General features: G+C 46.4%; 2 protein-coding genes across 5 annotated transcripts in view; one reads left to right on the forward strand and one right to left on the reverse strand.

The window, feature by feature from the left end:
* Positions 1–234: 234 nt before the first annotated feature.
* Positions 235–21,318, reverse strand: LOC8038813. 2 transcript variants are annotated; one of them, XM_002400807.5, is made up of 4 exons: positions 20,666–21,318; positions 11,202–11,390; positions 6,527–6,658; positions 235–2,984 (listed from the first exon to the last, which is right to left on the reverse strand). In XM_002400807.5, exons 1-4 carry the CDS (start codon positions 20,882–20,884, stop codon positions 2,859–2,861), a joined length of 666 nt encoding a protein of 221 aa, XP_002400851.2. In that variant the 5' UTR covers positions 20,885–21,318; the 3' UTR covers positions 235–2,858. The 2 variants fall into 2 exon arrangements, with proteins under 2 accessions (XP_002400851.2, XP_040356115.2); XM_040500181.2 differs by lacking the exon at positions 20,666–21,318 and adding an exon at positions 12,587–12,769.
* Positions 13,298–26,856, forward strand: part of LOC8038810 (short transient receptor potential channel 4-associated protein) — a 69,266-nt gene continuing 55,707 nt past the window's right edge. The window contains exons 1-3 of one of the 3 annotated variants that reach the window (XM_042292022.1): positions 21,610–21,693; positions 21,760–21,951; positions 24,295–24,429. In XM_042292022.1, the coding sequence (XP_042147956.1) occupies positions 21,850–21,951; positions 24,295–24,429 (237 nt within the window). In that variant the 5' untranslated portion in view covers positions 21,610–21,693; positions 21,760–21,849. Of the gene's footprint in view, positions 13,491–21,609; positions 21,952–24,294; positions 24,430–26,856 lie in introns of those variants that run through there. The other 2 variants (XM_042292023.1, XM_042292024.1) reach the window with 2 other exon arrangements.

A 26,856-nucleotide genomic window follows, 5' to 3' on the forward strand; every position in this document is an offset into this window, starting at 1 on the left:
ACTGCAAAAACAAAGGTCTTTACGGTAATCCAAATCTCTATGCTTTCCAATAGCTTTTAAGGGTGAGAACGACGGAGGAATGGAATGTTTTGGGTGACAACGTTTTTGTTGCAATGAATAGTGGCGAGATTTTTCAAATCGTGCTTTTGTACTTGGACAGCGTTAGTGGGGAAAGTCTCAAGGACATTTCTGTGTAGCCAGGAGCAGCACTCGAACTAGTAACGACTACATTTGTGATGACAATTGTTGTATGGCTTTATTTTTTTTTTCTTCCAAGATGAACACTCCTGAGCATCGTAAATAAATAAACGTAATGCTGTCAGCACTGTAAATAAATAAATTAACAAACGAAACACCGATCCAGTCGGCGGGACACGGCCAAAAAGACGCTCGTCCAGAGAGCCGATATGTTTGGAGGAAACAATTGACCATGGATTCAGAAACAAAGCTTGGTCTGCCAGCAAACTTCCAGGAATATCCTCCACAATATACACACACAGCAGTAACACACACGAAAAGAAATGTGCATTTGCAAACTGGGGGCTATAGGCAACAACACATTGCACCTGTCCACCCTAAGGTCCCATTGTCCACTCATGCATGGCAAAAAAAGAAAAGTGCAGAAATAGACAAGTCAACGAAATGTACACACAAGGTGCTGTCTTGCAACAAAGTTTAATAGAAATAAACACAAACCTGCAAAAACAAGCATACTACTATTCTAATGTTACAAACCAATCGCTTCACACTGACTGAGATATGCTATCTCACTTTCGTGCAGTGCAAATGGCGGGGAATCGATTCACAGACCCATCAATTGTTCAACATCAACTGGACTGTCTAAAAGTGAGATAGCCTATATAAGACAGTGTGAAGCCATTGGTTCATAACATTGGTGTGGCTGTGCATTTGCGTTTGACTTCATGTTACTTTTTTTTTTTTTTCTATTCAATTGAGTTGTAAATTAGTCCTTGGTATTTTTGTTCCTTCGACCATTTTTGCACTCTTCATTTCGCCAGGTACACCCCCTTGCTACCTGTGGGACGTCGTATTGGTGCCCAGCGTTTGGCGGTTGCACACTCCCTTGCATCCTTTCACAAGGTATAGACTAGCAGGAGTTCCCTCCTTTGGGAGACCGTCCTTTGAATGCCAAGCTGATGCACTTCCTGTATGGCTGACATGCAGCAGACGCGCAAGCGAGAGGCCATAACGATGGACACAGGTGGATGGCAATGAAGATGACACAAAGACCCGTAAAGCGTAATGCAAACTGAACAAGTAAAAACGAGAAATCTTTTTTTAACCCTTTGACAATTGTACACGTACAACGGTGATTACACATTTCAAAGTGCCCGCCTAAACGCAAAATTATGCACACCATGGGAGGTGTTGCTCTTTGTTATGTCTTTGGTGAACTATAAACATAGTATTTGCACATTGTTTCGCATGGTTGGGCTATTGGTATTTCTGAAATCAGATGCTCTGCACGTGTAATGCTCACTTTGCATACCGATCGCTCCTTACGGTGGTGTCAATGGGAGCACTGGCTCTTCTGATGCAGACTTCCAACGCTTTTCGGACTTAAATTTAGAGGAGAGCTCGTCATCCGATGAAGAAGTTCTGCAAAGTACCTCCGGTCAGGAATTTGAAGTCCCTGGAATGTTGCAGAACCGGATGAAAGAAAGGTGACAACTTTTCGACTTCAATATTTTCATTTGTTTCTCCTAAACCTAAACAGCTTGCAAACACTGTATGTGCTCCTGCTAGAAAACAAAAAGAACCCTGTGCATCGACCCTTTTTTCTATACATACCTGTGCAAACAAAACCAGACCACTGGGAAACATCTTTCGGGAATCAATAATAATACCTAGTTAAGTTGTGTGTATGTTTTACAGCCTGAAGTAACGGGCGACTTGTTTCACTGTTAATGAGAAATTTAGCCAGTACAGTACAACCGCTGGCCTGGGGTCTTTAACGTGCACCACGCAGTAGTGGTATGCGACCGCATGCCGGTACGATATGCTCGTCCAGATCGAAACGTGCAGCGGTGGGGATTGAACCCAGGATCCCTGGGTTCTAGAACATGAGCTTTCACTCCACGCGCACCGAGCTGGTGAGCGCTAGCGCACTCGGCCACCGATCCCCCATCTTTCGGGGGGAAAAAAGAAAAGAATAGATTGTCAAAGGGTTAATAAAGCAAACACAAATCTCCAAACACAAGTTAGGTGACTGGTGCGCGACTGAAAAAATCTGCCTAGTCCTGGTATCGAACCAGGGACCTCTCCACTTCCAGTGGACTGCTACACAACACCCGTCTTTGCATCTTTGCAGTTCCAGCTTCGGCTTGCTTTTCAAGAGGCAATAACGTAACTCATTGAAACAGTAGCCAACACTCGGTGGCGTAGTTTTCTAGCGACGTTTTTCATTGTTTTGGCACGTTGATGTGGCAACTTCCAGCAACTTTCGCGAAACGATTTGTCCGCGGTCAAACATTCGTAAACAAATTCGTCGCATGAATCCACCGTGGACGAGAAGCGAGCAGCTCTCAAGTCCAGCAAAATATTGCGCAGACTTTCCCGGCGCACGTCCACCACCCGTAAAAGATCTGTCCCCGAGACATCGAGGAGAACGCGCTCAACTTTCCAAACTTTCAATTTAAAAAAAGCTTAAAAAAAGGAAAAAAAAAAAATGTTTATCTCTTGGCCATTTAAACCTTCCGTAACTTTCACGCCTCTAGAGCAGACGAGCCGGAAGCGGGACGAAATGGCGCGCCAGAGTCGGGCAGCTGGGCAAAGTCTCGGCCGACGCGCATCCACGAGATTCACAACACTCGACGGGCAGCTTGGGGCTGGTGCCATCAGCTGGCGGCCATGGGTGCCATCATGATGTCCGTCGCGGGAGTCCCCCAGAGCCGGCCGGAGGGCTGACACCAGCGCACCGCCGCCAGGCCCAGCAGCAGCAGGGCGCACGCCAGCCCCAGCACCTGGGTGGGATACGTACCCGTGGTGCAGACCGGCGCGCGGAAATGCAATGTCAGTCGAGAAAATGAAACCGCGATTTTCGGCTTAGGTGTATGTGCAGTGCGTCGCACGGAGCTGGAACTCTGTTCAAATGAGTCGCCACGGTCTCCGAGGGAACAAGAACGGCGTCCCTTCCAGTTGCCTGGCCTCCGGCACACGCTTGTTGCCTTTTGTCCTGCCTTGGCTCATATTGGAGACAGGATAACTGAAAGTTCTCCCTGTCGGTGACTGGCGGCGGTCGTGGAACGTGAAAGGAGAATGTGTCTTTGCCCGTATCGAAAAATGAAACAAAGAGACTAGATTTTGTTTTCTGCGAGCCGAAGTCCGTTGGCGGTCGTCGGTGGCATCCACGACGGCTGTGGGAATTAACCACGTCGCACCTCCTTCCTCAGGGATGTGACGACACCATTCCACCCAAATTGGGCAACCGTGCTACAGCTATTGCTCTCGTTTCTTAAAAGTACAACTTCTTTTATTTATTTTTTTACATTGAAAAAAAGGATTTCTGAATATAGCAAGAAGATATAAAAGTCCCCTCGATTAAGTATAGCTAGGCATCTCTACAGGTATAATTTTACATAAAATCCATTGTTTACTTGCCACCACAATGTAGGCATTGGACTTCTTGAGGCTACAGTTCATAAGTATCAGTAAGATTAAAATTAACTGAGCCTACAAGTGGACAAGTACAAGCTGGAAATAACAAAATTGTGGATTGCTGGGCTACCTGGTTGATTGACGCAACGAAAAAAAAACACATAAAAAAGACGAGACAGAGTTGGAGAAACACACGCACGCAGGACAAGTGCCTGTCCCGTATCTGTCTGTTTCTCTGACTTCGCCCATCCTTTTGGTGCTTTTTTTTTTTTTCGTTATGCTACGTACCACCTTCACGAGTCAGCTGGATTTCAGTTCGAGCATGGTGCAACAAAAGTGAAAGGCTCGAAGAAAGCCGCAGCACTATTCGGTTAGAAAATCTTCGGCCGAAACTGCTATTCACTTCGGATCTACTTTGAACTCAAAATCCACTATTGGCGCGTGCCTAGCCTGTAGGATTTATTTTGTTGAAAAAATAATCTTGTCAGCAAAAGGTAAACAAGATTTTTCTTTTAGCTGACAAGTTTTTTTTTTCTTTAAGTAAATTTCACAGGTACCTACAATGCCATTTCTGGATTAAACAAATAGTAATGGGCCTTGGTAGACATTGGCTCAAAGAAAAATATCATTTTTCCTGTTTTACCATTTGATCCATAGGTAACACCATGTTCTAAAACCTTTGCATTCCATCACCGCCGTTAGCACCACAATCTCAGAAAGTTTGACATTTCTGCACTGCAGTTTATTTATGCGCGCCGAAAAACAGGGTTCCATTCTCTTAATCGGACTCTGCACATCACCTCAGTTATGGATAGGGTGACCAGACATCCTGTTTTGGGCGGGACAGTCCCGTTTTAGAAGTTCATTCACATCGCCCCGTTGTTTTGGCTCGAACAAGCCTCATGTTTGTTTCATTTTTGCGGAAATGAGCAGTTGAGAAATTAGCACTAAGGGAATGTAAGAAAACCGAAAGAATGTTTATTCCCTAGAGACATCATTTTATAAAAATAAACATACTATGAAAATGTTAGTTCCCATACAGCACAATTTAAAGATTTATCCCTCATTATATCTGCCAATAAGTCTGCCAGATTTTTCTTGTAGCACTACTGAATTTGATGTGTTAGTTTGGCAACAATGAAACAGTGACGAGAATCACTTGCCTGATTACAGAACAATATGCACTTCTACGCTCAAATAAATATACTCGTTCTCACCTAAAAAAAAAGGAATTCTGGCACGCTGTTTATATGCCACACAAAGCAGTTCTTACGAGATTTGATTGTGGAAGAAGGAAGCAATGCTTTTGGAATTTTAAAGATTTATGTCTCGATGAGATAACATATATCTAATCTAAAACGCACCAACATATATCTTAATACTTTTGCACAAAGGGGGAAATTAGTAATGCTCCACGAGGAGCAGGACTTTTTTTTCTACGGTTCTTGAGATGAAAAAGGGTATGGTAACACAATGCATTTTTGTGGCACCCCTCCCCTCCCTTTACAAACTCGAGTGTCCCGTTTTCTACTTCGAGGATTGTGGCCACCCTTGTTATGGGACTTTCCATACAGGCTGCACAAGGGACGAATAGTGTGCCTGAAGGTACTCGTTTGAGGTAGTAGACGACCCATGAAGTACCGATCAAGCACCCACTCAAAGTTTAGAGATAATTGCAAGAAAGTGGAGGGTTAGGCACTTGTTAGGCCACAAATTTTATCTATATTTGTAGTGCGAATATTTTTTCTGATGTTACAACATTTAGGGATGGGCGCTTAATGTGGAATGGGCGGATGCTCGGTATATTACGGTAAGTGGAAACGTTCAGTGCCCGTCATTACTGTGACCAAGTAAAACGCGGAAAGCACCCATGTCCTCTTCGCACTAACAATTCATGTTGCGCAATGTTTGTGGGCACACATCTTTTCATTTCCATTCCATCGCTGAGTACTCGGATAGCGACTGAGGAAGAGGAGAAGACGGGAGTGCACAGGCGAGGACGGAGCACCAAGCTTTAGTTTGAACGATTAGTGGGTACACACACAAAGCTGGCTGCCTTTGTCTCTATTCTGTTCTAATGCCACATCAGAGCTCGGTGCTCTGATGCCCTTGCAAGCTTTCATCTCCTCCTTTCCTTCAGTTGCTATCTGTAAAGTCTGTCGCAAGTTAAAAAAAACAGGACAAGCCTCTCCCACAAAGCTATAGAGACAGTTTTCGTCCGTATTCGCTCGATTAATGGCCACACTTCTTACGAACAAGGCCCTTGCGTCTACTTTCCTGCAAAACACGCACACAGTCAATCGTTACGCTCTGCATAAAAAAAACGCAGCAAATAACGAGGTCGAGATGATGATTCTCTGTAAGAATGCGATCCGAGCAGATAGCATTTTTGAGCGAAGACGTCATCTCCATCCCGTAAATCGCTGCCATATTTCTGCCGATTGCGGCGATTCGCTGTTCCCATGCTCCATGGGAAAGCAAACGCACGGGCTTTGTTCATAAACACCACGGCTATTACTCGAGCAAATACGGTAGTTGGGTTGGGTGACCAAAAATAAATTCTATAAGCAATAGTACAATTTAAAAATATAGAGCCGGAAAAAAACACAAGTAGTGGCACGAATCCCTCTAAATTAGCGCTCTCCAATCGGCGAATAAAGCGGTTTTGTATTCTGCCCCAATCCAGCCATGTAAAAATTCAATGTTGCGGCCGGCACGAAAAAAACGCTCTATAGTCTTTCCACTTTAGCGGACCGAACACTAAACAGGTGAGTGGAGAGGAGGAAACCAGCGATCGCAGTGAACAAATATGGAAGGGGCTTGTTCTGCATTTTCTTAACGTGCAACAGACTACAAGAACGTTCCAAACCATCCCCTTCACCAGAGCCAAAGCAAGAGGCATAGTCACCCCGGCCACAGCGAACAGGCTGCCGCTCCGCTCTGCCACCAGGGGGCTCTGGCTGTACATGTGCCCACTGTGCAGCAGCAGCGACGATGACACCACGTGCAGCAGGCCGCATGCACCGCACGAAACTGTGTCCTGGAAGCCCGCACACACCCTTTCCCTTAGCCCTCCTGCGTGTTATTCATTCATTCAATCATTTCTTTTATTTCGCTCTATTATTTAAAGAGAAATTGAAGCGGTTTTTTGTTTGAGAAAAAACACTTGAACCATTTTCATTTGGCTTCCAAAATCACGAATATCGAAATTATTTTTCAATTTTGGTACACGGAGGCTGCAGCAAATGTTTTTTAAAGTACCGTTGAAGCCCCTTCTTCCCGGAGTGTGACGTCATATACAGAGTTTTCGGAACCCTCGCTCTCGCGCGTCTTCAGCGCCTATCAAAGCTATGTACTAAGCGCACTCTTGCCGTTTTCAAAAGGCCAGAAAAAGACACCACAACTGATGTCAGAGTGCGGGGGAACTATATACCTGGCAAGCTTGCAATTGTACGCACTGTCCAGACGAGCGACATGCGCTTGGCAGCCGAGAGATCTTCGCGTGACGTAACGACTCGTTGGAGGGTTTTCGTGTTTTCTCGCATTTAGTTACATCTTCGAGAAAAACGAAAGTGATATTCAGATACACGGGATGAGAGCACTCTAGAGTTCACCTCTAACTCGTTTCTTTCAAGAACCTCTTTAGCTTCCCTTTAATTTCGCTATAGGAATCAGAATGATGGATAAGAGAAGGCATCCATAAGTACACGAGTAGAACCATTGAGGGAAGAAAGCGTGATTACATAATTTAAAAGAGAACTTCATACTCGAATTATTTGTGGGAGGAATGAACAGTTGGAAACATTGCATTTAAATCTGTATTGTTTAGTCAATCTTGTGTTGTTCAACCTTGACGATTCGGTAAATGAAAAGGCGACATATTTTTCCATGCTTATCAATAAATTTCCCACGAAGGAAGGAATTATGACTCTTATTTCCTTATGAAATCGATGAAAGGGGGGATCCAGGAAAAAAAAGAGCTTAATCACTGCCTTAAAGGGGTCGTGGAACGTTTTCCCAGAATTCTGAGCTATACGTCTATTTGGAATCTTTGTTCTTTGTTATATAACCCATGTTTGTTAGTATGAATGTCCGAATTCATATAATAGAGTAAAAAAGATAATTTCTGCTTCCCAGGCAGCTTCCCCCTCAATTCTCGCAAACATGTCACGGTAGGTAACCAATGGGAAATTTTGGTTGTCTGCACAAGATGGTGACGTAGACTGAACTTGATGGGCGAGGCCAAAGTGTCAGATAGCACTCCAACAGCGGTGCCATAATTACATCATGCACGTGAGTCCACGGATGACATCTGATTTCCGATATTATGCTCGGATAATTGCAAGATGGCCGACCTCATCGATCTCCAGCGCCGCCCATCACAGCGCAGTCGGCTTTTAGGTTTTGAGCGGTACGCCAACATTATGTTTGTGCTATCATATGTCGAGGTACAGAGAAGAATACAAGGAAACTACAATTCACAACTTTGACTGGTCGAGCCGCATCCCCATACGATCATCAAATGATGAGCCGCAAAAACGTTCTTGCTTTGACCAGAAAATTGCTGATCTACTTGCAAAGAAAGGATAAGAAGGTTGGAAATACAAGCGAAATGAATCGTCTTTGCGTACTTCAGGAGTGGCAGGTCAAGTTACTGCTCAAAAAAATGGTAGTAAAGGAAAATTAATGGAAAACTCACGAACCTAATGCTGGCATTGCGAGAACTACAGCATCCTAGGACTACACCTGTAAATAAGCAGCGCTGCCAGTCGAGAGGTTACGTGCGTGTGGCTCTCCTTGCTATTGACTGCGAATTTCTGGGTTTGATTCCTCCTGGGATTATATTTTTTTAATTACTTCATTTCACGCTGTATTATAATTCAAGTTCATAATCAGGTTCCGCAACCTTGTCCCTCAACGAATGAGAGCCGCAGTGGAACGAGCAGCTAGGTTACGATGGTTACCAAACAACAGAAGACCCGGACACGTTTGAAGCCGAGACTGTGGTGCAGAAGTGTACAACTATCCATAGAAGAACGTCAATATATAACTCAATGTTTTTGCCACTCCCAATTTATTATTTGAAGATCAAACAAAGCTGAATATCTGCTCAACCTTTTTACATAGCTACTGCGGCGTTTTGCTGCTCACGCTGCCGAAGGGTGTATAGCCATAACCAAAAATGGCACGTGATTGATTAACTTGTATCCTTTAAAAAATCTCACTGAACTCGTTAATGTTTTTCCCAAGCTCCCGTTCACTGCTCCTGCTAATTTAGTTCTAATTTACTCCCACCTACATAAAAGTGATAATTAAACGAGTTGGGATAAAAAATAAACCTAAAGGAGTGTTCATATAAATATTCTCGCAATATTGAAGTACCTTTGCTAAGTCTCGAACTGGAAAAGGTTACCGCCAGGATATTGCAGTCTATCATATTAAATACAAGCCCAAGTTTTTTTGCAGAAATTCTCACCTCTCGCTCTGCCTTGTTACGCTGGTGCGCTGCGGCAAAGCAAGACATGCAAAATCGCGATGACTACTCCGCAGTTGTCACTGCACTGCAGTACATCAGTGAGCAAAAAGAAGCACACGGAACAAAACAAGCTAACCCACCGGAACAGACCACGAACATGAGAATTATTAGGAAACTTCAGAGTTTGTCATTGTTTGGTACGAAATTGAAAGAAATAGTAAGTCATATGAGGCAATAACTGGAAGTTTCGAAAACTCGCACAAGCCTATCATAACAGTCCAGCCGGGTGGTGAGGCCCGAGTTATTATATTTTCTGTATCATTAAAGTAAAATCTGGCGCAATGAAGATGCAAATTCCTCCAATTTGGTAAAATGTAGCAGGGTAAGCACTTTGGCGCAGGAATCACATCACTGGAGGTAGTTTTGCGGGTTTCATTTTTTCCCGCAAGTTTTCTGTTTTCTGGTGTCAATTTTTGGTGTTTGACAGGATATTGGAGTTTATTCATGCTGATGAAAACACAACACGAGCGTGAAACCCCCCCTTCTTCAGGGAACATGTGCGCCACCAACACTTGGGAAACGTCTTGGCACCAGTAAGAGGAGGAAACAGGACAAAAAAGAAGCAACCTTGCGGACCGTTCGGTGAAGGCCGTGTTTCGGGTGAACACAGTATAAAACGATACATACAGATTTCTTCCCGTGAAGGTTCGGACTTTTTTTATCCAGGGGCAGCCCCGATTCCACGCCTTTCAATTTTTTCCCCGATTTCGATAAAACCGGATTAGGGGTTACTTTTCAAGGTTCTTCGGTATAACGCCGAAAACACGGTATCCTAATTATAACGAAGGCTATGAAACTTTAGGTGCCCGACAGACGCCGCTCGTGTGGGAGACGAGGGTGGAAGACGACGGGGCGGGGGACACGTGACAATCGGTAGGCCGAAGAGACACGAGCTGATGCCTGACAGAGCGTGCTGCGCAAGGCTGGGGCCGGGCAGAAACAACGGAGCCGATCTGGCCCATGGCAATCCCCGAAGCGATCCGCTGGAGAAGTTCGAACCGGGGCCGGCGGTAACGGCGAGCCCTGGTTATACCAGCCTAGGCCATGATGATTCCGTAGCGATTCCGCAGCAAGACTCGGGTTACGATAGTCTGGAGCAGCTAGCTTACGCAGCGCTGGCGTGGGACGGTCAATCCGCATGGTTGGACATGGACTGAACGACGGGCGACAGCCAGGGTTTGCGGGCCCAAAGTGCAGGCTCTCGAGGACGGGCAACCGGGAAGTACAGTAAACCCATTCGCTGCCTTCTCCTTGTATTGTGTCCTTGAGAGACGAGCGAAGCACAGACCAATCGGGCGGCGATTATTTTGGAGCGATTCCACACCCTTTATAATCATTACGAAGCAGCCGAAAGCACCTAAAAGGTGCCATTTTCTTCCGCGGACAAAGTCACTTGTGCAAAAAAGTGCAGGTAGGTTTGTCTGCGAAGACAGAAACTGCCAGAAACAACTGCAACGCACGTCAAAGGCCCTCTTGGAGGCAGGCTTGCCAGAGCACCTCGATGTTGCTGTGCTGGCGGCCCTCCCATAGTGGGAGCAACTCTGTCGTCCGCTAGCGGATCTGTTATTTTGCTTCCCACTCTAGATAGCCGTCTATGAGCTGACAGGATAAAAAAAAACAGTGCACACAGGACAAGACAGCAGAAGAGTCACATAGAACACACTCAATAGGTAGCTGTTTACACATTACCTATCAAGCTTTACCAGCCGTGAAACGATGCGGAGTAACCTTAAGAACACGCGGCATCACATGTTTCGTCAGGTATGCGTTTGTTTTCAACGCCGGTCAGGAGGCAAAATGGCAGTTGCAACCAGGAGAAGGCGGCCCTCGCCCTTCCAAAGGACGTCGCAACTCTAGCAGAGTGCAGTCAGCAAGCAACAATGAGGCACTCTAAGGCTTTGGCAAAGGGAGGAATCATACTTTAGGCTTTTACATCAATAGACTAGGTGGTGCAAGCTAGCACCCGCTATAAAGGGTACAGCCGTAAGCATTTATCAATCCGTGCACGCTCCTGGGTCGCGAGTCCGAGGAAGGGCGGAACGCTCACCACCAGAACCCAGTTGCAGGGCAGTACGAGCGAAGAGATGTCGGCCAGTGCCAGGGCGGCCATCAGCAGGAAGCTGAACACGCAGGCAAAGATGTGCAGGCGAACGCGCTCGGCCAGAGGCAGATCCAGCACGTCGTAGTCCCCCGTGCCGGCACTCGCCAGGCACGCCAAGCTCAGCAGGGAGGTAGCCTGCGCCGTGGGAATGCGTTTTCGGACGTCATCTCGGCGCGCCAAAGAACACATGAGAACGTAAAAATTATGATAATGTAGTGATTGCGCAGGCGAGCTGGTGGATGTTATTGCTTTGTGGAAAACGTCAAGGTCGTTTGACAATTGTGGTGGAAAGATGTGAGACCTTTGTTATCTTTTGGCTTTCGAGATCGGGAATGTGCTGTGGTGAAGTTTGTGGAGTGTATATAAGAAGGTGACCAAATAAACTTGTCTTTAGCTGTGTTAGAGACGTGTCCTCGACTGTTCATTTTTCTTCTACTTCGAAACTTTCCTCTTTTCCTGCCTCAGTCTCGGGCTAAGAACAAAATGGGTAAAAATTATGTTTCCGCAACTTTTTTTTTTTTTCTCTTTTTCGCTTGTGCAAACAGGTCGCAGGGCCATAGTTTAAAGGCTTTTCTCTAGCTTCTCTGAATGCCCCTCTCCCGCACAGGCAGTACAGGCACCATGGTGCACATGCAGGATGTTGTGGTGTGTCTTGTTGTTACGTCTCCTACGATGTACAGTCTCACAAGTGCTTGTACTTACGAGTTTGATAGTATTATTACTATAGATTCACGTTTCTATGTTATATATAATGTCTCTCAAAGAATTCTCGCCACTGTTTTTAAATAATGGAGAGGTGCTGGCAACGAGGAGTTTTAGATAAAATGGCCTTCAGCATTAACCGGGTGGCACCACTACTCCTTGCATGCTAGCGCCTCTTCTCGCCACTGTTTTCAAATGACAAGAAATTTTAGGCAGCAAATAGGCCTCCACAAAGTTTATGCGAGCGGGGTACTTCTAAAAATTGTAATGTGAAAAAAGACTCAATGTTCCTGAAATCTGACAAGGTGTACCTAAGAGGCATTAAAATAATGAAGAGTTTCAGGTAAACGGTTTAGCAACTCCAATAAGACCAATCCACGGCCCCGTGACTGCCACAAATCCGGCTTCGCTTCAATAACAAAAGTAAAATTCTTTTTGCATAGAGGTTGAACAACCTCAAAAAGTCACTAAAGAGAAAAAAAAAAAAAAATTTTAAACAGTCTGGTTGGGACACGCGTGTCAAAAAATAAACTTTATAAAAAAAAAAGATTTTCTTTTTTTTTTTTTGTGGAAAAAAAAAATTTTAGAGCAATACTGATGGCGCAAGACGCAACTTAGTCGGTAGTCACCTCCTCTTCCGTCGCTTTCTCTCGGCATTTTGGGTGCGTGGAGGAAAGGTGGACCGGGTTGGCCATCACGTTGAGGTGGAGAGTGTATGACCATCTCGTGACGTCATGGACTTTCGCACAAAATTTAAAGTAACTCTTGCGCCATCAATATGGCTCTAAAATATATATATATACATTTTTTCTTTTCCCGTAAAATTTATTTTTTGACACGCATGTCCCAACCAGATTGAAAAAAAAAAAACTTATTTTCTTTTCAGTGACCCTTTAATATACGAGCAAAATGAACAGTGACTGTGTACTTTAAAAGCGTCAAATGCAGCTAATGCTAAAAAAAAAAAAATTGGACCAAAAAAAGAAAAAGTTTGATAAAAAGTTTTGTTAATTGTGGGCTACTTCTGCAAGCCTGAGTTATACAGGGTGTATCAAAAATCCCTAAATATTAGGTGTAAAACAAAAAAAGCACTTTTCTTGGGGAACAATTTACCAGCCATAGCGGACGTCAGGGATTGCAAAAATATACTAATTAGCTAAATAATTAACTAAAATTTACCAATCAACCTTTTAATTTGTGAAGATAAACATATGGTTCCAATTACAAACCCGCCGAGCATCATCAAAACCCGCTTCACTTTGTTTCATCTTGGATCCGAGTGCGGCCAATGTCACGAACCGAAGGGCCGATCAAATGATGCAAAGAGTGCAATGTCGCAGTGTGCTCTCTGCAGACGATAGGACCAGCTGGTGTTGGCAGTCTTTCTGCGTGTGGTCCTCCGCCAGCTTGTCACATCGAGCATAGGGAGCATGCCGTGACATTGTGCTCTTCGAATGGCCCTTTGGCTCGTAAGATTGGCCGCGCTCGAACCCAAAGTGAAACGAGGTATAAATCGACTCATCTTAGAAAGAGGTAAGGAAGATGTAGCATTCTACAGCGTTCTCAAACGGCGCTCGATTTGGACGCGTTTTCGGGTTTCGCTTTTCTACTATAGCGCACCTTTGCACCACGATGGCCAAGGTGCGCAACGCACATGCTCCACACTTACTTCCATTCTACGAGGGAGGCGAGGCGGTAGCTTCACACCTTGGCCATGTGGGGGCAGGACCGCTGGCGCCAGCAAAGGAGCACCGGCAGAAAACCGAAACCTATAAAAACTCGTTCAGACCCTTATTTTTCTTTAACACCACAAAATGCTGTACCTGCCTTACATCTTTCAGTACAAGCTGATTTAGTGGTTTTCGATGATGCTCAGCAAGCTTCTAATTGGAACCATAATAACTAATTAAAAAGTTAAGTAGTAGTTAAGTAGTAAATCTTAGTTGATTATTTATCTAATTATAATATGTTTTTGATATCCCCGCCGTGACTGCCAATTTGTTGCTATAAAGAGTAGTGTATTTTTTTTTTTAGTTATTTGCTTTAATGTTTCATATAGCACTGCAAATCATGCCAAACTGGTTTGCACTTGTGGGCGAGTGGATAAGCATACTACCTTTTGCGGCCTACAAAGGTTTGTCTTTGAATGTGCTTCCAGATTATGTGTCTTTTGCTTTGTTTTTCACTTTTCGTTTTTTTCAATTTATGGTACGATCACATAATTCAAACAAATTTTCAATGCACTCCTTTGGCTCCTTTGGGTTTGCCTGGCAGCACAGCAGCAGCGCTTCCCATGTCTTTGTTGTTCGCTGACATTGCTGCATAACTCATTAGAAGATTTATCTGGGATATAAGAGGTTCATAGCTAATTAAAAGATCTAGAAAGATCAAACTGGACATAAATGACGGCATACATGTTGCATATGTGTAGTCATTCGTCCATGTCTAGTTTGCGCTCGTAGATCTTTTAATTACCTACATTTCTCCTTCGCCAAACAAGCGCTGATGACGCAGTAATGTCAATGTTACACCAGTTTTGCCACAAAAAAAGATAAAAACATAGAATAAAACAGCAAAAGAACATGAATCAGAGGAGAATTTGAGCACAGAACTTTCTAGACCACAGTAGATGGTTTTTACACTTAACCATTCATTCACAGGTGCGAGATAGTGACAACTAAGTTGCGCTTCTATATATCAATCAGTGTTGCGGAGCTGCCACTCCGGAGTTGGAATGATTGCGGAATCATTCCGCATTTTCGCGACCCCGGAATGGAATGGGAATGGAATGGCGGCAACGTTCAGGGGAATGGAATGGGAATGGAATTAGATGCCTTTTGCCCGGAATGGAATGGGAATGGAATGGGCCAGGTTCTTTATATTTTACGTTCAGCTATACCGAGCCAGTCAGAGAGTTGATTGTTCAGAAATAAAATGAGCGGGAAACTGCGAACCCGCGTAAGGCCCTAGCAGACTTATGCGCAAAAGAAAAAAATGCAATACAAGAAACAAGCGTCAAAGCAACGAACAGAGGGGGGGGGGGGGGGGGGGGGGGGGCGGCGGCGGTGGCGCCTTTTATCAGTGAAGTTCAACACATATCCGAATGCGTCTGCGCCTGTAATATTGCGATATTGCACAGCTAGTACGTCATCAGCCGACGTGAACGTGACCTGCTGCTCCGGTGATCCGATACCCAGGAAGGAGGCTAGACGTGGCCTCGCTGTGCGGACCCAGACTTAGTACACTTTCGACTCGTCTCGAGCGCGCTGCTTCTCGAAGAGCTCGCACCTGTGCCGGCCATCTCAGGTCGCAATCCACGAGGTCCCTATTTGAATTATGCTAGGCGAAACTTGAAGACTGCCATTCATGCGTTGGAGGCGGAGAGTCGGCAGGAAGGACCGTCACAACAGGGATGCCACCGTATTGATTTTTCAACCGTAACAGAAGATAATACATGCGCTTCAGGTGGTCCAGTTTTCTCGAAAATTCCAAATGCAACTGCCTGCATGGTCTTCAACGAGGTCAGCTACAACGAAAGTATGTATTGTCCTTTCTTACAGCAGCGTGGGTAAAGTTTCATGTTCAAGGCAACACCTACAAATTCAAGAATACTGGTTCATCCCACCGTGACGTCATGCAGTGCTGACAGGGGCGCCCTTATTGGACAGGGAAGTGGCGATTTTGTGATGGAATTTATTTTAGAGGTCGGTCTTTTCGCATCACTGGTCAGTCAGACAGGATGCCAGGGAAGGGACCGCGGTCAATCCTTGATGGAACGTTTTTTAAACCCATTTAGGACTTTCGTCCGGAACCACTACCTTCAAGGCGAAGTGCCAAGCCTGCGGAAAAGTAATTTCGGGACCAAAAAAAAAAAAGAAACTTCCACTTCAAACTTAAAGCCTCATCTCAGTTGGCGCCTCAAAGAAATTTGAAAAAAATGTATTGTATTATCAGTATTTATATTTCTGCCCTCCCTAAAATGTATTCTTGTATTTGTATTTCCAAAGACTTTTTATCCTTTTTAAAATGTATTTCCGACACGTATCACGATACATTTTTATGGATATATTTGAGACTTGAGTATCAGTATCTCAGCAAATTATTTTCATCTATCCCAGTATTTGTATTTCCAAATACACTTCTGAATATTTCTGCCCAACCCTGCAACGTAATGCAGCTGTCAAGTGACACTTTTAACGTTTAGGAATTGGAGGAATGGAATGGAGCGAATCAGCCATTCCAAGAATGGGAATGGGCCCAGTGTCCCCATTCCTAGGAGTTGAAAGGAATGGAATTATCGAAAACTCTAATGGAATTGGAATGGAATGGGGGTGCCCATTCCGCAACACTGATATCAATCAAGTTCTCAGATTTGAACACAGAATTTTTCTGGGTGGAGTAAAAGGTAACATGCATTTAATCACTTGACTATAAGGTCAAGACAGTAATAACCAATTTACAGCTCTATTTGCTGTAGCCCACGGCTGTCGAGGGTTTTAATTTACATATTTTTACCACGACCCGCCCCAACTCCGACAATGCATAGAGCTCCTAAAATGCACAGACGCGGCTCACACTGCCCGCATTTTAATGCCTCTTCAAACTTTCTCTGCAACTGAAATTGCATGTATGTGTAATCAAAGCGAAGACAGATACTGCTCCAACAGTTTTCAAAGTCGCTGCACAGCAGTGGTACGCACCTGATGAAACTTTAGTGCTGCAAGCCCATGAAGATGGTATGACAAGCATATAGAAACAATACTGTGAAATAAAATAGCACCCGAGTTTGAGACGTCGTGTGTGCTTGCCCGTTTATTTTATTTTATTTTTCTAGTCTCAGAGATATTATGTAAGTTGTACACTAGCCTGCCCGTGATTCCATCCTTCCTTCGTGAAAATGGGACCAGTTGGCTGCCATTTTCTCACTAGAAATTGGTGAAAATTGCTCACAACTTTTGAATTGGATAATGCAAAGTTCTGAAACTTTGGCGTCTGGTCTCAGCTACCAGCGGTACATTTGTGTGGAGGTCAAGTGTCTTGGCATCAAGTAGTATTTTATTTATTATTTTATTTTTGTGATAAGAAAAGCATGGTCTGGATCCTTCTCAAATGTCCTGTGCACACAAAACAAAATACAGAGCAAGCACATGTATAAAAATAGGGAAATAACTAGGGCTGGGCGTCGATTAAGAAAAGTAACCCGGTTAACGAGCTCCCTTTAATCGATTAATTGGTTTTGTTCTTTTCCATGCATAATAGTTAAAGGGATTGTCTAGTGAAATCCTGGTTACAAAGTTTTCGCACCGGTGACGTAAAATGGGCTAAACTATAGTCAGATATGATATTTATTTCATTGAAATGCGCCTCAATATTCGTTAAATCAGTTATGAAAATCAATACGAAACTTCACACCAAATTTTGCAAGTATGCATGGCTAATCGTGTCATGACGTCACGTCAGACACGGCAACATCAGTGTCGCGGACGTTGACTTATTCCCGGCTTTGATCGACATGGCTGATGGTGCGTACAAAGATCGTAGTCGAGAAAACGAGCTTCCCCCAATATTGTAAATCTTGTCTTTCTTTGAACGAGGTTGTTTTACTGAGACAGCGGTCCAGAGCTGTGTTAACTCTCTTTGCATGATGTTACGTCAAAGCTTCCACTGTTGAAAACAAAAATGCCCAGTGTTTTGCGGGTGAAATATGAGCAGTTGGGCTCTGTTTAAAATTGAATTAATTGTGCGGAGGAGGGATAAAAATTGAGCGGATGATATTCCTAAAAGCAATGACAATATAATTTAGTTGTTTTCTGAAACAAAAACATTTACTGGGCATTCCCTTTGACAAAAAAGCTAAATTGAATGTTTTGCCTCTGCTGAATATCTAATAAACAGCATAGTACAATTTTGCATTTTAAATCAACCTTGATGTGTGGTTGAGAACATTCAAAAGACACCCACACTCACAAATTATTCCTTCAACCGCAGAGGCAAAGAGGTTCGTCGATATTCTCCCCGCAATAGCGAACTCCTTTGTCGTTTGTCGTTGTTGTCCGTCCCTTTGTCCCTTCCTCATATTCAGTATCCTTCGGTAATTCATAATCGTCTCTGCTGAGCTAAATGGACACTCGCACGGCGTTGAAGTGGCTGTGACACGTATAACATTCTCCACTGGTTTGGAGTGACAATTCTCGCCCTTACAGTTTACTTTAAGATAAAATTACACCTGAAGTTCGCCCTCATAAGGTGTAGTCGTCCATGTCTGCATGGCGAAAGCGTCAAATTTTTAAGTTTTTGTTGGCTTGTTTAAATTTAACCGATTAACTGGTTAAAAATATATTTGCGATTAAAGCATTGATCGATTAATCAATAAATTAATCAATCAAGTGCCCAGCTTTAAAAATAACCAAAAAAGTGGGGTGGGTGCTTTTTGGGTCTGAAAGCAGAAAGGAGCATGTGGCAAGGTAGGTCCCTGTTCGATTCAATGGAATGGTGGAAGCAGTGTAGGAATCTGGCAGAACCTCTCATTTTTTAAGCAGCCACGCCGCACTCTTCAAGCCTGCTTTGTGCTCTCGTGTCAAGCTTCACCGCTTTGCACCGGTGTATGCGCACAAAGCGTCACCGCTTTGCACAGGTGTGTGAGCAAAAGCCTTCGCAACTTTGCACCGGCTTCTCAGATAACGCCTGGCGTAGAGAAGCCTTCTCTGTGAGCTTGGAAGGCTCGATAGTTGGCTGAAATGGACTCTTGGTATGTCCTTCGATTATATTTCAAATATTTCAAGAGTAGCAGGTAGGTATACATGCTCACTGCGACATCAACGCATGCTCAGTATTTTGCAATGAATAAAGCTATACGCACACCGGACTGCACTTCGGACGGAAATGGTTATACGCACTCCTCCGAGAGCTCATGCCGCCCGGGCCACCCTTTTCGAACGGCACGTGTATCACTGGGAAGCTCGTTAACACAGCCCCCCGCCTGCGTTCACGCTGCTTCGCGGCGACAGTGTGCGGCTGCTAATTACAAAACGTAACCAGTACACCATGCCGGCAATCCAAGCCCTGCTGTCCCCGATCGCACCTCCGGAAAGGGAGTCCCATACCATTTAGTTCTGAGAAGTTTCTCGACAACATTCGGTTTTTTACTGTTCATCGCAAAAAAGAAATGTCATAAATATCGCCAAATGCCTGGATAAAACAAAATGTTTGAGAAAAAAAGAAAAAAAAAAAGTAGGCCCACCGCGGATCGAACCCAAGTTCACTTGCGTATGAAGCGGACACCTTAACCCCTATGCCATGCCACCGCTTAGGCCCGCTTCAGACGGGGCAACTTTTCCAGCAATTTTGAGGTTGCTGGCGGGTTGTTCCCTAGCATTCCCTAGATCGATGCGAATTGCTGAGATCGGGTCCGGCTCGAACGAGCGAGCAACTCGGAGCAATTCGAAGACAGTTGAAGCGGCTGCAGCCAATCAGAGACGCGATATTTTCACGTGACACCCCTGAGGTGGTGATGATGACAGCTAAAGACTTAGTTCTGTTTTGGAATGGATCGTTTTCGGAAATAAACAGTTTTAGAAAAATTAGTTAGTATTCTCAACGCCGTTCAAAGATATAAGAACGCGTTTTTAGCGCGTAGCTGGGCGTCTAAGTAGTGAAAGAAGAATCAAAGTTAATGATGATGATGGCAAGTCGGAGCAATTCGGTTGCTGCGTGTGAATGCGGGCGGCCGGTGTTGCTGGTGTTGCGACGTCAAATTGCTGGGTGAAATTGCTCCGTCTGAAGCGGGCCTTAGAAAACTCGTGACCATTCGTTTTATACAAGATAAGTGGAGTGTGTATAGCCATTTCCGTCCGAAGTGCACTCCGGAGTGCGTATAGCTTTACTCTTTTGTAATAGACCACTCCTTCAAAACCCCAAACCTTCAAGCTACGGTGCTTGCGATGTTGAGAAGACCGCGTCGTCCCCCCCTTGTAAACATCATCTCATAATCATCATCACTAGACGTGGCACCGCGGGCCTCCATGGTACGGGCTGTTGCCTTTCCGCGGTGCCACGGCTCTCCTGAGCCAATAAAGATTACGATTACGATTACGATTACTCCTGGCTCTAACCCTTCCTAAAGCCCCTGGACAGATTTGTGTTTGTTTTACAAGTAGCATCAAATGTGCCAAAGCACAAGGTCCGTGCCTCTTGCAGTCTATGAAAGCAAATGGCGGCAGCACTGAAATGAACGGCCCTAGGAAGCAAATGGGGGTGGAGCACTCACTCATGGCGCATATCTCGTGTGTTCGGACAAAAATGGTTGTTGCTGCTTGTGAGAAATGCGAAGCGTGAGTTATACCATGATGCTTTAACCTTTTCCATGCAGCCGCAACAAGCGGCGGAAGTAAGAACTACATTCGGTGGGTAGTTTTGCGCACGGGCATGCGCAGAGCATATGTTGTGGACCGCTCTCGTAATAAGCGTCATCGAACGTGAAACAAAGCACTGCCAAAGCCATCGCTCGAGCGGTGCATGTAAAACATGAGGATCGCGTCTCATGAGCCCACGCGCACCAACTTTGGCAGATTTCTTTCAGACTTCGTCGAGACGACGGTTCGGCCTCGCTTCTCTGTTCCTACCGAAGCACGTATAAGTCCGCTCTGTACCGTGCTGGCAACGCCGAACACGCCTACGGAGCGAGCACTCAGGCTCCGTGGGGCACTTACCAAGAGCGCGAGCCGGAGCGCTCCGACGGCGCTGAGCGGGTAAGAGCGCCGGCAGGCCAGCACCACGCGCGGGTCCGTGGTGCCGACCGAGTCTTCGCGCAGAGCTTTCGTCTCTTCGGCGTCGTCCAGGGTAACCTGCTTGAGACAGGCGTCGTCCACGAACTGCGACACCCGAGACGTGGTGCACGCGCCGCCCCGATCTCCCTCTGGGGAAGACATGGCCGCTCCGCGCTCACTGCAGTCTCTGACTCGCTGCTGTTGACTTCGGCGTCGCCCTCGGCACGACGGTGATGTGGGCCCGCGCGGAGCGGGGGCCTACGACCTCAAGAACTGGTCGCGACAGATGGACAGGGAACGGCCAGCGCAAACTACGCATAGACGGGAAGCAGTGGGAAGCCATGGGGAGAAGCCAACTAACGTTCGGAGAAGCCAACGTTGGGAGAAGCTGAAGAGGTTCCTGGGCTGTCCAAAGTGTGGCGCAACGCGAAGTCCTTTTAAAATAGGGAGCCTCCCTACTTTTAAATACGATTAAATAAAGTCATACTATGAAAAACACTGGCTAGCTTGATGTAAGCAATCGCCTGGTGCTCACTGCGTTGGAAGAGGTCCATTGGCAAAAAAAGCTCCTACGGCTCTGCTGTCACCTAGGGCATGAGTGGAACCAGGTGACAAAAGTGACCGCCCAATTCGACTAGTTTATCGTGCTCATTTATCCATTTCTGCCTTACGCTCTTTCCTTTTTTTTCCCCTTCTCTCCTTTTTCTTTATTAGTTGTATTTTCAGTATTTTGTCCTGATGTTTTTTTTTCGTGATAGTTACAGTTTTTATTAAATACATATTTACACCATCATAAAAAAGTATATATTAAGCGTCTACTAAAACTTGAACGTCTGCTGATTTCTGCCACTTTTTCAACACCTGCGTGGCAACACTGATGGACCGCCTTTATTTATTTATTGTTATTACTCTGCATGAAACCGTTCTTGATCGACTCCAAGCAGGGTGTCGTGATTAACGTTGGTTGTGAGGTGGTGCTACCATGGCACGATAACGTAGCTTTTCTTAAAGCGCGTGCAAATGTTTCTCTTCGGCAGTCCTGGTGAATCCCCACCGCACTCGGCCACCGAACCAATTTGAATCAACGCCGAGCCACTCGCCCCCCGCCGCCCGCTTGTAGATCAGCAATGTCGTCTCCAAAGTCCGAGCTCAAAGGGAGCTCGAACGCAGCGGCATATTTTGCGCTGCATCGGGAAATCGGCAGACGGCGGCCTGGAAGCATACGCAAGGTAATCTGTTCTCGGACGTGGGGAAATGTAAGCCTGAAGCTACCCCGTCGGAAACGCATCACTCAGCCTCCGAACTCTGTCCCTCGTTGGCGGTAGGAAAGGCAGAGAGTATACAATCGAGAGGTGGCTTCCTGTGCCGTCGGACCGACTTCGTAGAACTGCGTAGGACCACCAATGCCGAAAGTCGATGGGATTGGAATCCCGGTGTCTGTCTCGATGGGACGGGGAAAAGAGGGAGTCGGGAGGAGTGCGTCTCCATCGATGGGACAAGTCCTTGCGACGATCCGTAGAGGACGCTACGAGCCACACCAGCAGCCAATGCTGTGCCGTGTGTGTCTGTCACGTGACCATGGGGAGGGACACAGTGATGCGCGGGGCACGTTCCAACGTGATATGCTCATAGCGCTGCGTAAATCTAGCTTAGAAAGAAAAAAAAAAATCGTATTGTAAAGAAATATGGAAAGAAAAAGGGTTGTAGTTGATCTGAATAGGTAAGAAACGGTCGCATAATTGGTGACAAATTCTCTGTCGGACAGTCGTGTAGGCTATGTGCCCCAGGCACCATAAAACGTATGCTTCACAGCTTGCCTGTCTGCGAGTACAGTGTCACGAAAGAAGCGCAGCCTAGCATGGACGGCTTTCTTCCCAATTCCCCCGGGCCCCCAAGCATTTGAAAGTTCGCAGTTGGCAGTCCAGCTAGGGCGTAGCACAGGGAAAAACACTGTCGGGCCCTTGTTGCACCCTGTGCTAACATGTTGGAAGGCTCTGTGGGGGCAGTGCGCAGCTTGGGTATGGTCGGTCGTGCCAGAACATTGTTCATCCTTGATAGTTTAACCGTTAAATGCCAAAGCTCAGATTGAATGGGGAACCACGTTGGACGCTACAGCAGTGTGATTAGCCTCTTTCGTGACAACCTCCCCCTTCCGTCCTGAACCCCTTCATTGTTTTCTCTCGAGCTTTTATTTTCCCATTTATTCTTTCAATATCTGCATCTCGCCGCGGGGCAGCCAAAAAGTCTGCATTCCGTTTAAGCAAACCTTGGCTTAGGGTGAATGCTATGGTTTGCCTGTGCTAATTTGGGTGACAGAGCGACGCACGTGACGGCTCTCTGCAGGAGGAATGCACTTCAACGGCAGGTTGTCGCACACTTTGCTCCGCCACCCCAACTGGCTCATGCAACCTGTAGCACTCATCATTGGTCAAGTTACACCGAGACAGAGTGAAGGCACTGGCACGTTGGCATGGGGGTTAGTCAGCCTTGTGCCTCGTTTCGGACATTTTATTATCCTTCATTTTTGAGAATCACTCTGCTACGGGAGCATTAATTGATGTGAACATAGAAGCCAGTAAGAATGCTTATGTTTAAAAAAAGTTTGGGCAACAAAGCTAGATCCTGTCAGCTCCGTTGAACTGTGGTGAGGGATATAAATGTAGGCCTCAAAATGTCTTTTTTCTTTTTTTCCCCTTGCCAATGATCTTGGGGCCCCGAAATTCCTGCAGAGGCATCTCGGAACTAACGTCTATGAACGAGGGACGAAAGTGAAGAAAAGGCAACACGAGGTGTGTTGCAACTGAAAGTTTGAATTGAAAACTTCTCACTCACATACTGTTTGTGAAAACAACACATCCTTTACCCATTCCCCCACTCTTTCTGCAAGAGTGCAAATTCTTTATTATGAAGGGCCAACGACTGCTCACTGATGGACTTGCCTGTGCCTCTTGTTTCGCGTCGTACGCCTTGTTTTGTCTTTTCCTCACTTTTGTCCCTTGTTCTTGGTGTTCATTCTGAGATGCCAAACCGACTGGCTTAACTTACTATTTTGCTGCAAAGGTACTTTCCTTCCTCTCCTCTTGACCAGCGCAAAGAGAGAAAGAAAGAAAACTAAATACTCTCGTACTCCTGTGCACACAAAGGGCGGCAGTTATCGTGACAATGCTGGGTTTCGTACCTGTCCGCATCCCAATACTCGACCACCCCTGCTAGTTAAGCAGGAGAGAGCATCTGGTACTCGACTAAAATCTGACAGCTAAGAAGTTTACAGGTCCAGCTGTGAAACTGCATTTCAGTTGGAACAGTGCACCCTTCTCCACATTTTGGTTGGTGTCAGTGTGCACATTTCGGTCAGCCGGTCACACCACGTTTTGGATTGGCGCACGGCGACGACGCCATTAAAACTCGCGAATTGTGCCAGCTTTACGCTGGGCAACATAATGGCGGCACCCGTGAGATAACCGGAGAACGTCGAGGCTTTTAGAGCGTAGCTTATCTGGCGGCCATAACCCCGGCACACGGTCGGGGTTGCCCTTCGGACGTGCGTCCCCCGACGGCTCTTTACGTTCCAGGCAGCGCTGGTGCGGTCGCTGGAGCGCGGGGCGGAGCAGGTTACGGTAGCAGAGCAGCTATGCACGTTGGACACCCTGTCGGTGACCTTCTTCCCAGACGAGGACCTGTACCGGGAGGGCCTGGCCATCCTCGGGGTGAGTTGACGCTACCGCCGTTCTAAGTGCGGCGCCTGGAGCGTGTCTCCGACCAGAGAGTTTACTGCGACGTCGTAGACAATGTCGTAAGGCGGTGGCCTGCCGGGATCCCGGTGGTGCTGCTGGTTGCCGTCCGCCTTGACAGTCCACGGAAGCTACGGCAACCAGAAGTTGTGACGACAGTGACTCTCGTGTTTGTTCATGCTTTTTGCCGGAACTTCTAAACCCCACTGCCGGCTACGTCATTTGTTGCCACTTTAGCACTACTTTTGACGCGCTGGCATCGTATTGGGACGATACGAACGCACCGGTTGAAGAGGACGCGCTACCTTTTTTTGACTACGGCGTTAGTTTTGCGACTGCCCGTTGCAGATTCTTGGTGTCGGCGGTCCGATAGCCCTGTAGGCACTACTCGTGTTCTGCCCGAGAAAACATTGTTTGACTCTTTGCGGCATTTAAAGTAACCATTTGCTGCATTGCATTCAAACCAGGGAAGAGTTGTGAGGAAACGTGTGGGGCAAGGGCGTCCGTAAACTCCGGTGGGGTGGCACCAACGGTGAAGGCGGGACGTTGAAAGGTTCAGACTAATGGGTTGCACGAATTCTGTACAAACACCCTCCCCCGAGAGATTGCCCATCCCATTTTTTTTTCATCTGACTATATATAACAAAGATTTTGAAGCATCGCCCTCTCCCCAATTCCTGTTGAACGCAATACAATGTCCGATGGGAATCGCATCAACTGCGCGATCTGCGGCATTGGTATGTGGTGCAAGCGAGTTCATAGCGGTTTCCCGCATGTTTGTCGCACCATGAAACGCGAATTTGATGCATCCACAGTGTGCGGTATCCGTTCCCGTGACATGCTAGTTCAGAGCGGGCTCCTGCACTTTCAACACCAAATGTGTTATATGAGTGGCTCCTAACCATATTAAGTTAGGTGCTAGCAACGAAAGTCGACAGGACGAATGCCAGCCGAACAGTTGTTGCAGTACTCGTCTACTGATTGTGCTCCAGTGTAAGCATAACCTCTTTCTCGAGTGCCCCCATGCAACTCCCAGTGGGGGAAAAACGTCACCTGTTCAGACATACAGCAGCACTCATGAAACGAGCGCTCCGGGCTTTTCTAAGAGAGAGCGGCAGAAAAGAAAGCAGACGGCCACTTTGCCGAGAGTGTTTGGTTCTCTTCTGCTGCGAGCTGGCGTCGCAGCTCTGCTCGGCGCTGCCGCATTCTAATTGTTCTGTTTTCCGCATGCTCAGTCTGCTGCGTCTGACATTCCAACAGGTTTTGAGAAAGTCACATTTACACCGCAACTGCAGAGGATGGCACCCAGAAGCAAGACATTCGCAGAGTGCTCGCGCGCTTACCTTGCACAACACGGCCGCTTTACACCATCCAGTCTCAACATGAGTACACAGTTTCTTTGCACAAAGGCATCACATTCTGCGTTGCCACTGCTTTTGCCACGCTATTACGCCCAGGAGGTGACTTTTTGCCTACGATCTGTGCGCACAATATCGGTTCCAAGTGACATGCGAGTTTGTAGCAGTTTCCCGCATGGTTGCCGTACCATGCGACGCGAATCTGCAGGATCCGCAATCTGCGGCATCCGTTCCAGCGACGTACGAGTTCGGAGTGGATTCTTGCGCTTTCTGTCCACGATCTGCTCGAATGATATTGGTTCCCGTAACACCCGACTTTGTTGCGCGTTCTGGTGTGCTTATCGCACTGTGACACGCGAATCTGCTGTGTCCGCAATCTGCAGCTTCAGTTTTTGTTTTACGTGGTTTGTAGCGGCTGCCCCGGCACATATCACTAGTTTTACAGCTAGTTAAGCGCTAGTTTCCCCAGTATCACGTCCACGGACAAGCAGCGTGTCGACACACAAACTCCAGACAGCTACCGTCATCTATGAGGGACAGCAGCAACCAGACAACTGACTTGCCAGTTGTCTGGTTGCCGTTGTCGCTCATAGATGGCGACAACCTTTCCAAGGCCTTTCCACTCTGGTTTTCACCGGAGTGGAAAGGCTGCATTTTTCTAGGCCTAGACGTCTAGGATGACGTCCTAGAAGTCATCCTAGACATCATCCTTGAGGTCGTCCTAGACGTTGTCCTTGAGCTCGTCCAAGAAGTTGTCCCTGAGCTCATCCTAGAAGTCATCCTTGAGGTCGTCCTAGACGTCGTCCTCGAGGTCGTCCTAGATGTTTTTGAGGTTGTCCTCGAGGCCGTCCTAGAAGACGTCCTAGAGGTTGTCCTAGATGCCGTCCTTGACGTCCTAGACGTCGTCCCTGGCGTCGTCCCAGAAGGTGTCTTTGAGGTCGTCCTAGACGTCGTCCTTGAGGTCGTCCTAGACGTTGTCCTCTAGGCGTCATCCTTGAGGTCGTCCTCTAGGCATCGTCCTAGACGTCATAATGATAACAGCTTC

The sequence above is a fragment of the Ixodes scapularis genome, unplaced genomic scaffold, assembly GCF_016920785.2.
Source record: "Ixodes scapularis isolate PalLabHiFi unplaced genomic scaffold, ASM1692078v2 PGA_scaffold2__306_contigs__length_199485367, whole genome shotgun sequence".
Taxonomy (NCBI): domain Eukaryota; kingdom Metazoa; phylum Arthropoda; class Arachnida; order Ixodida; family Ixodidae; genus Ixodes; species Ixodes scapularis.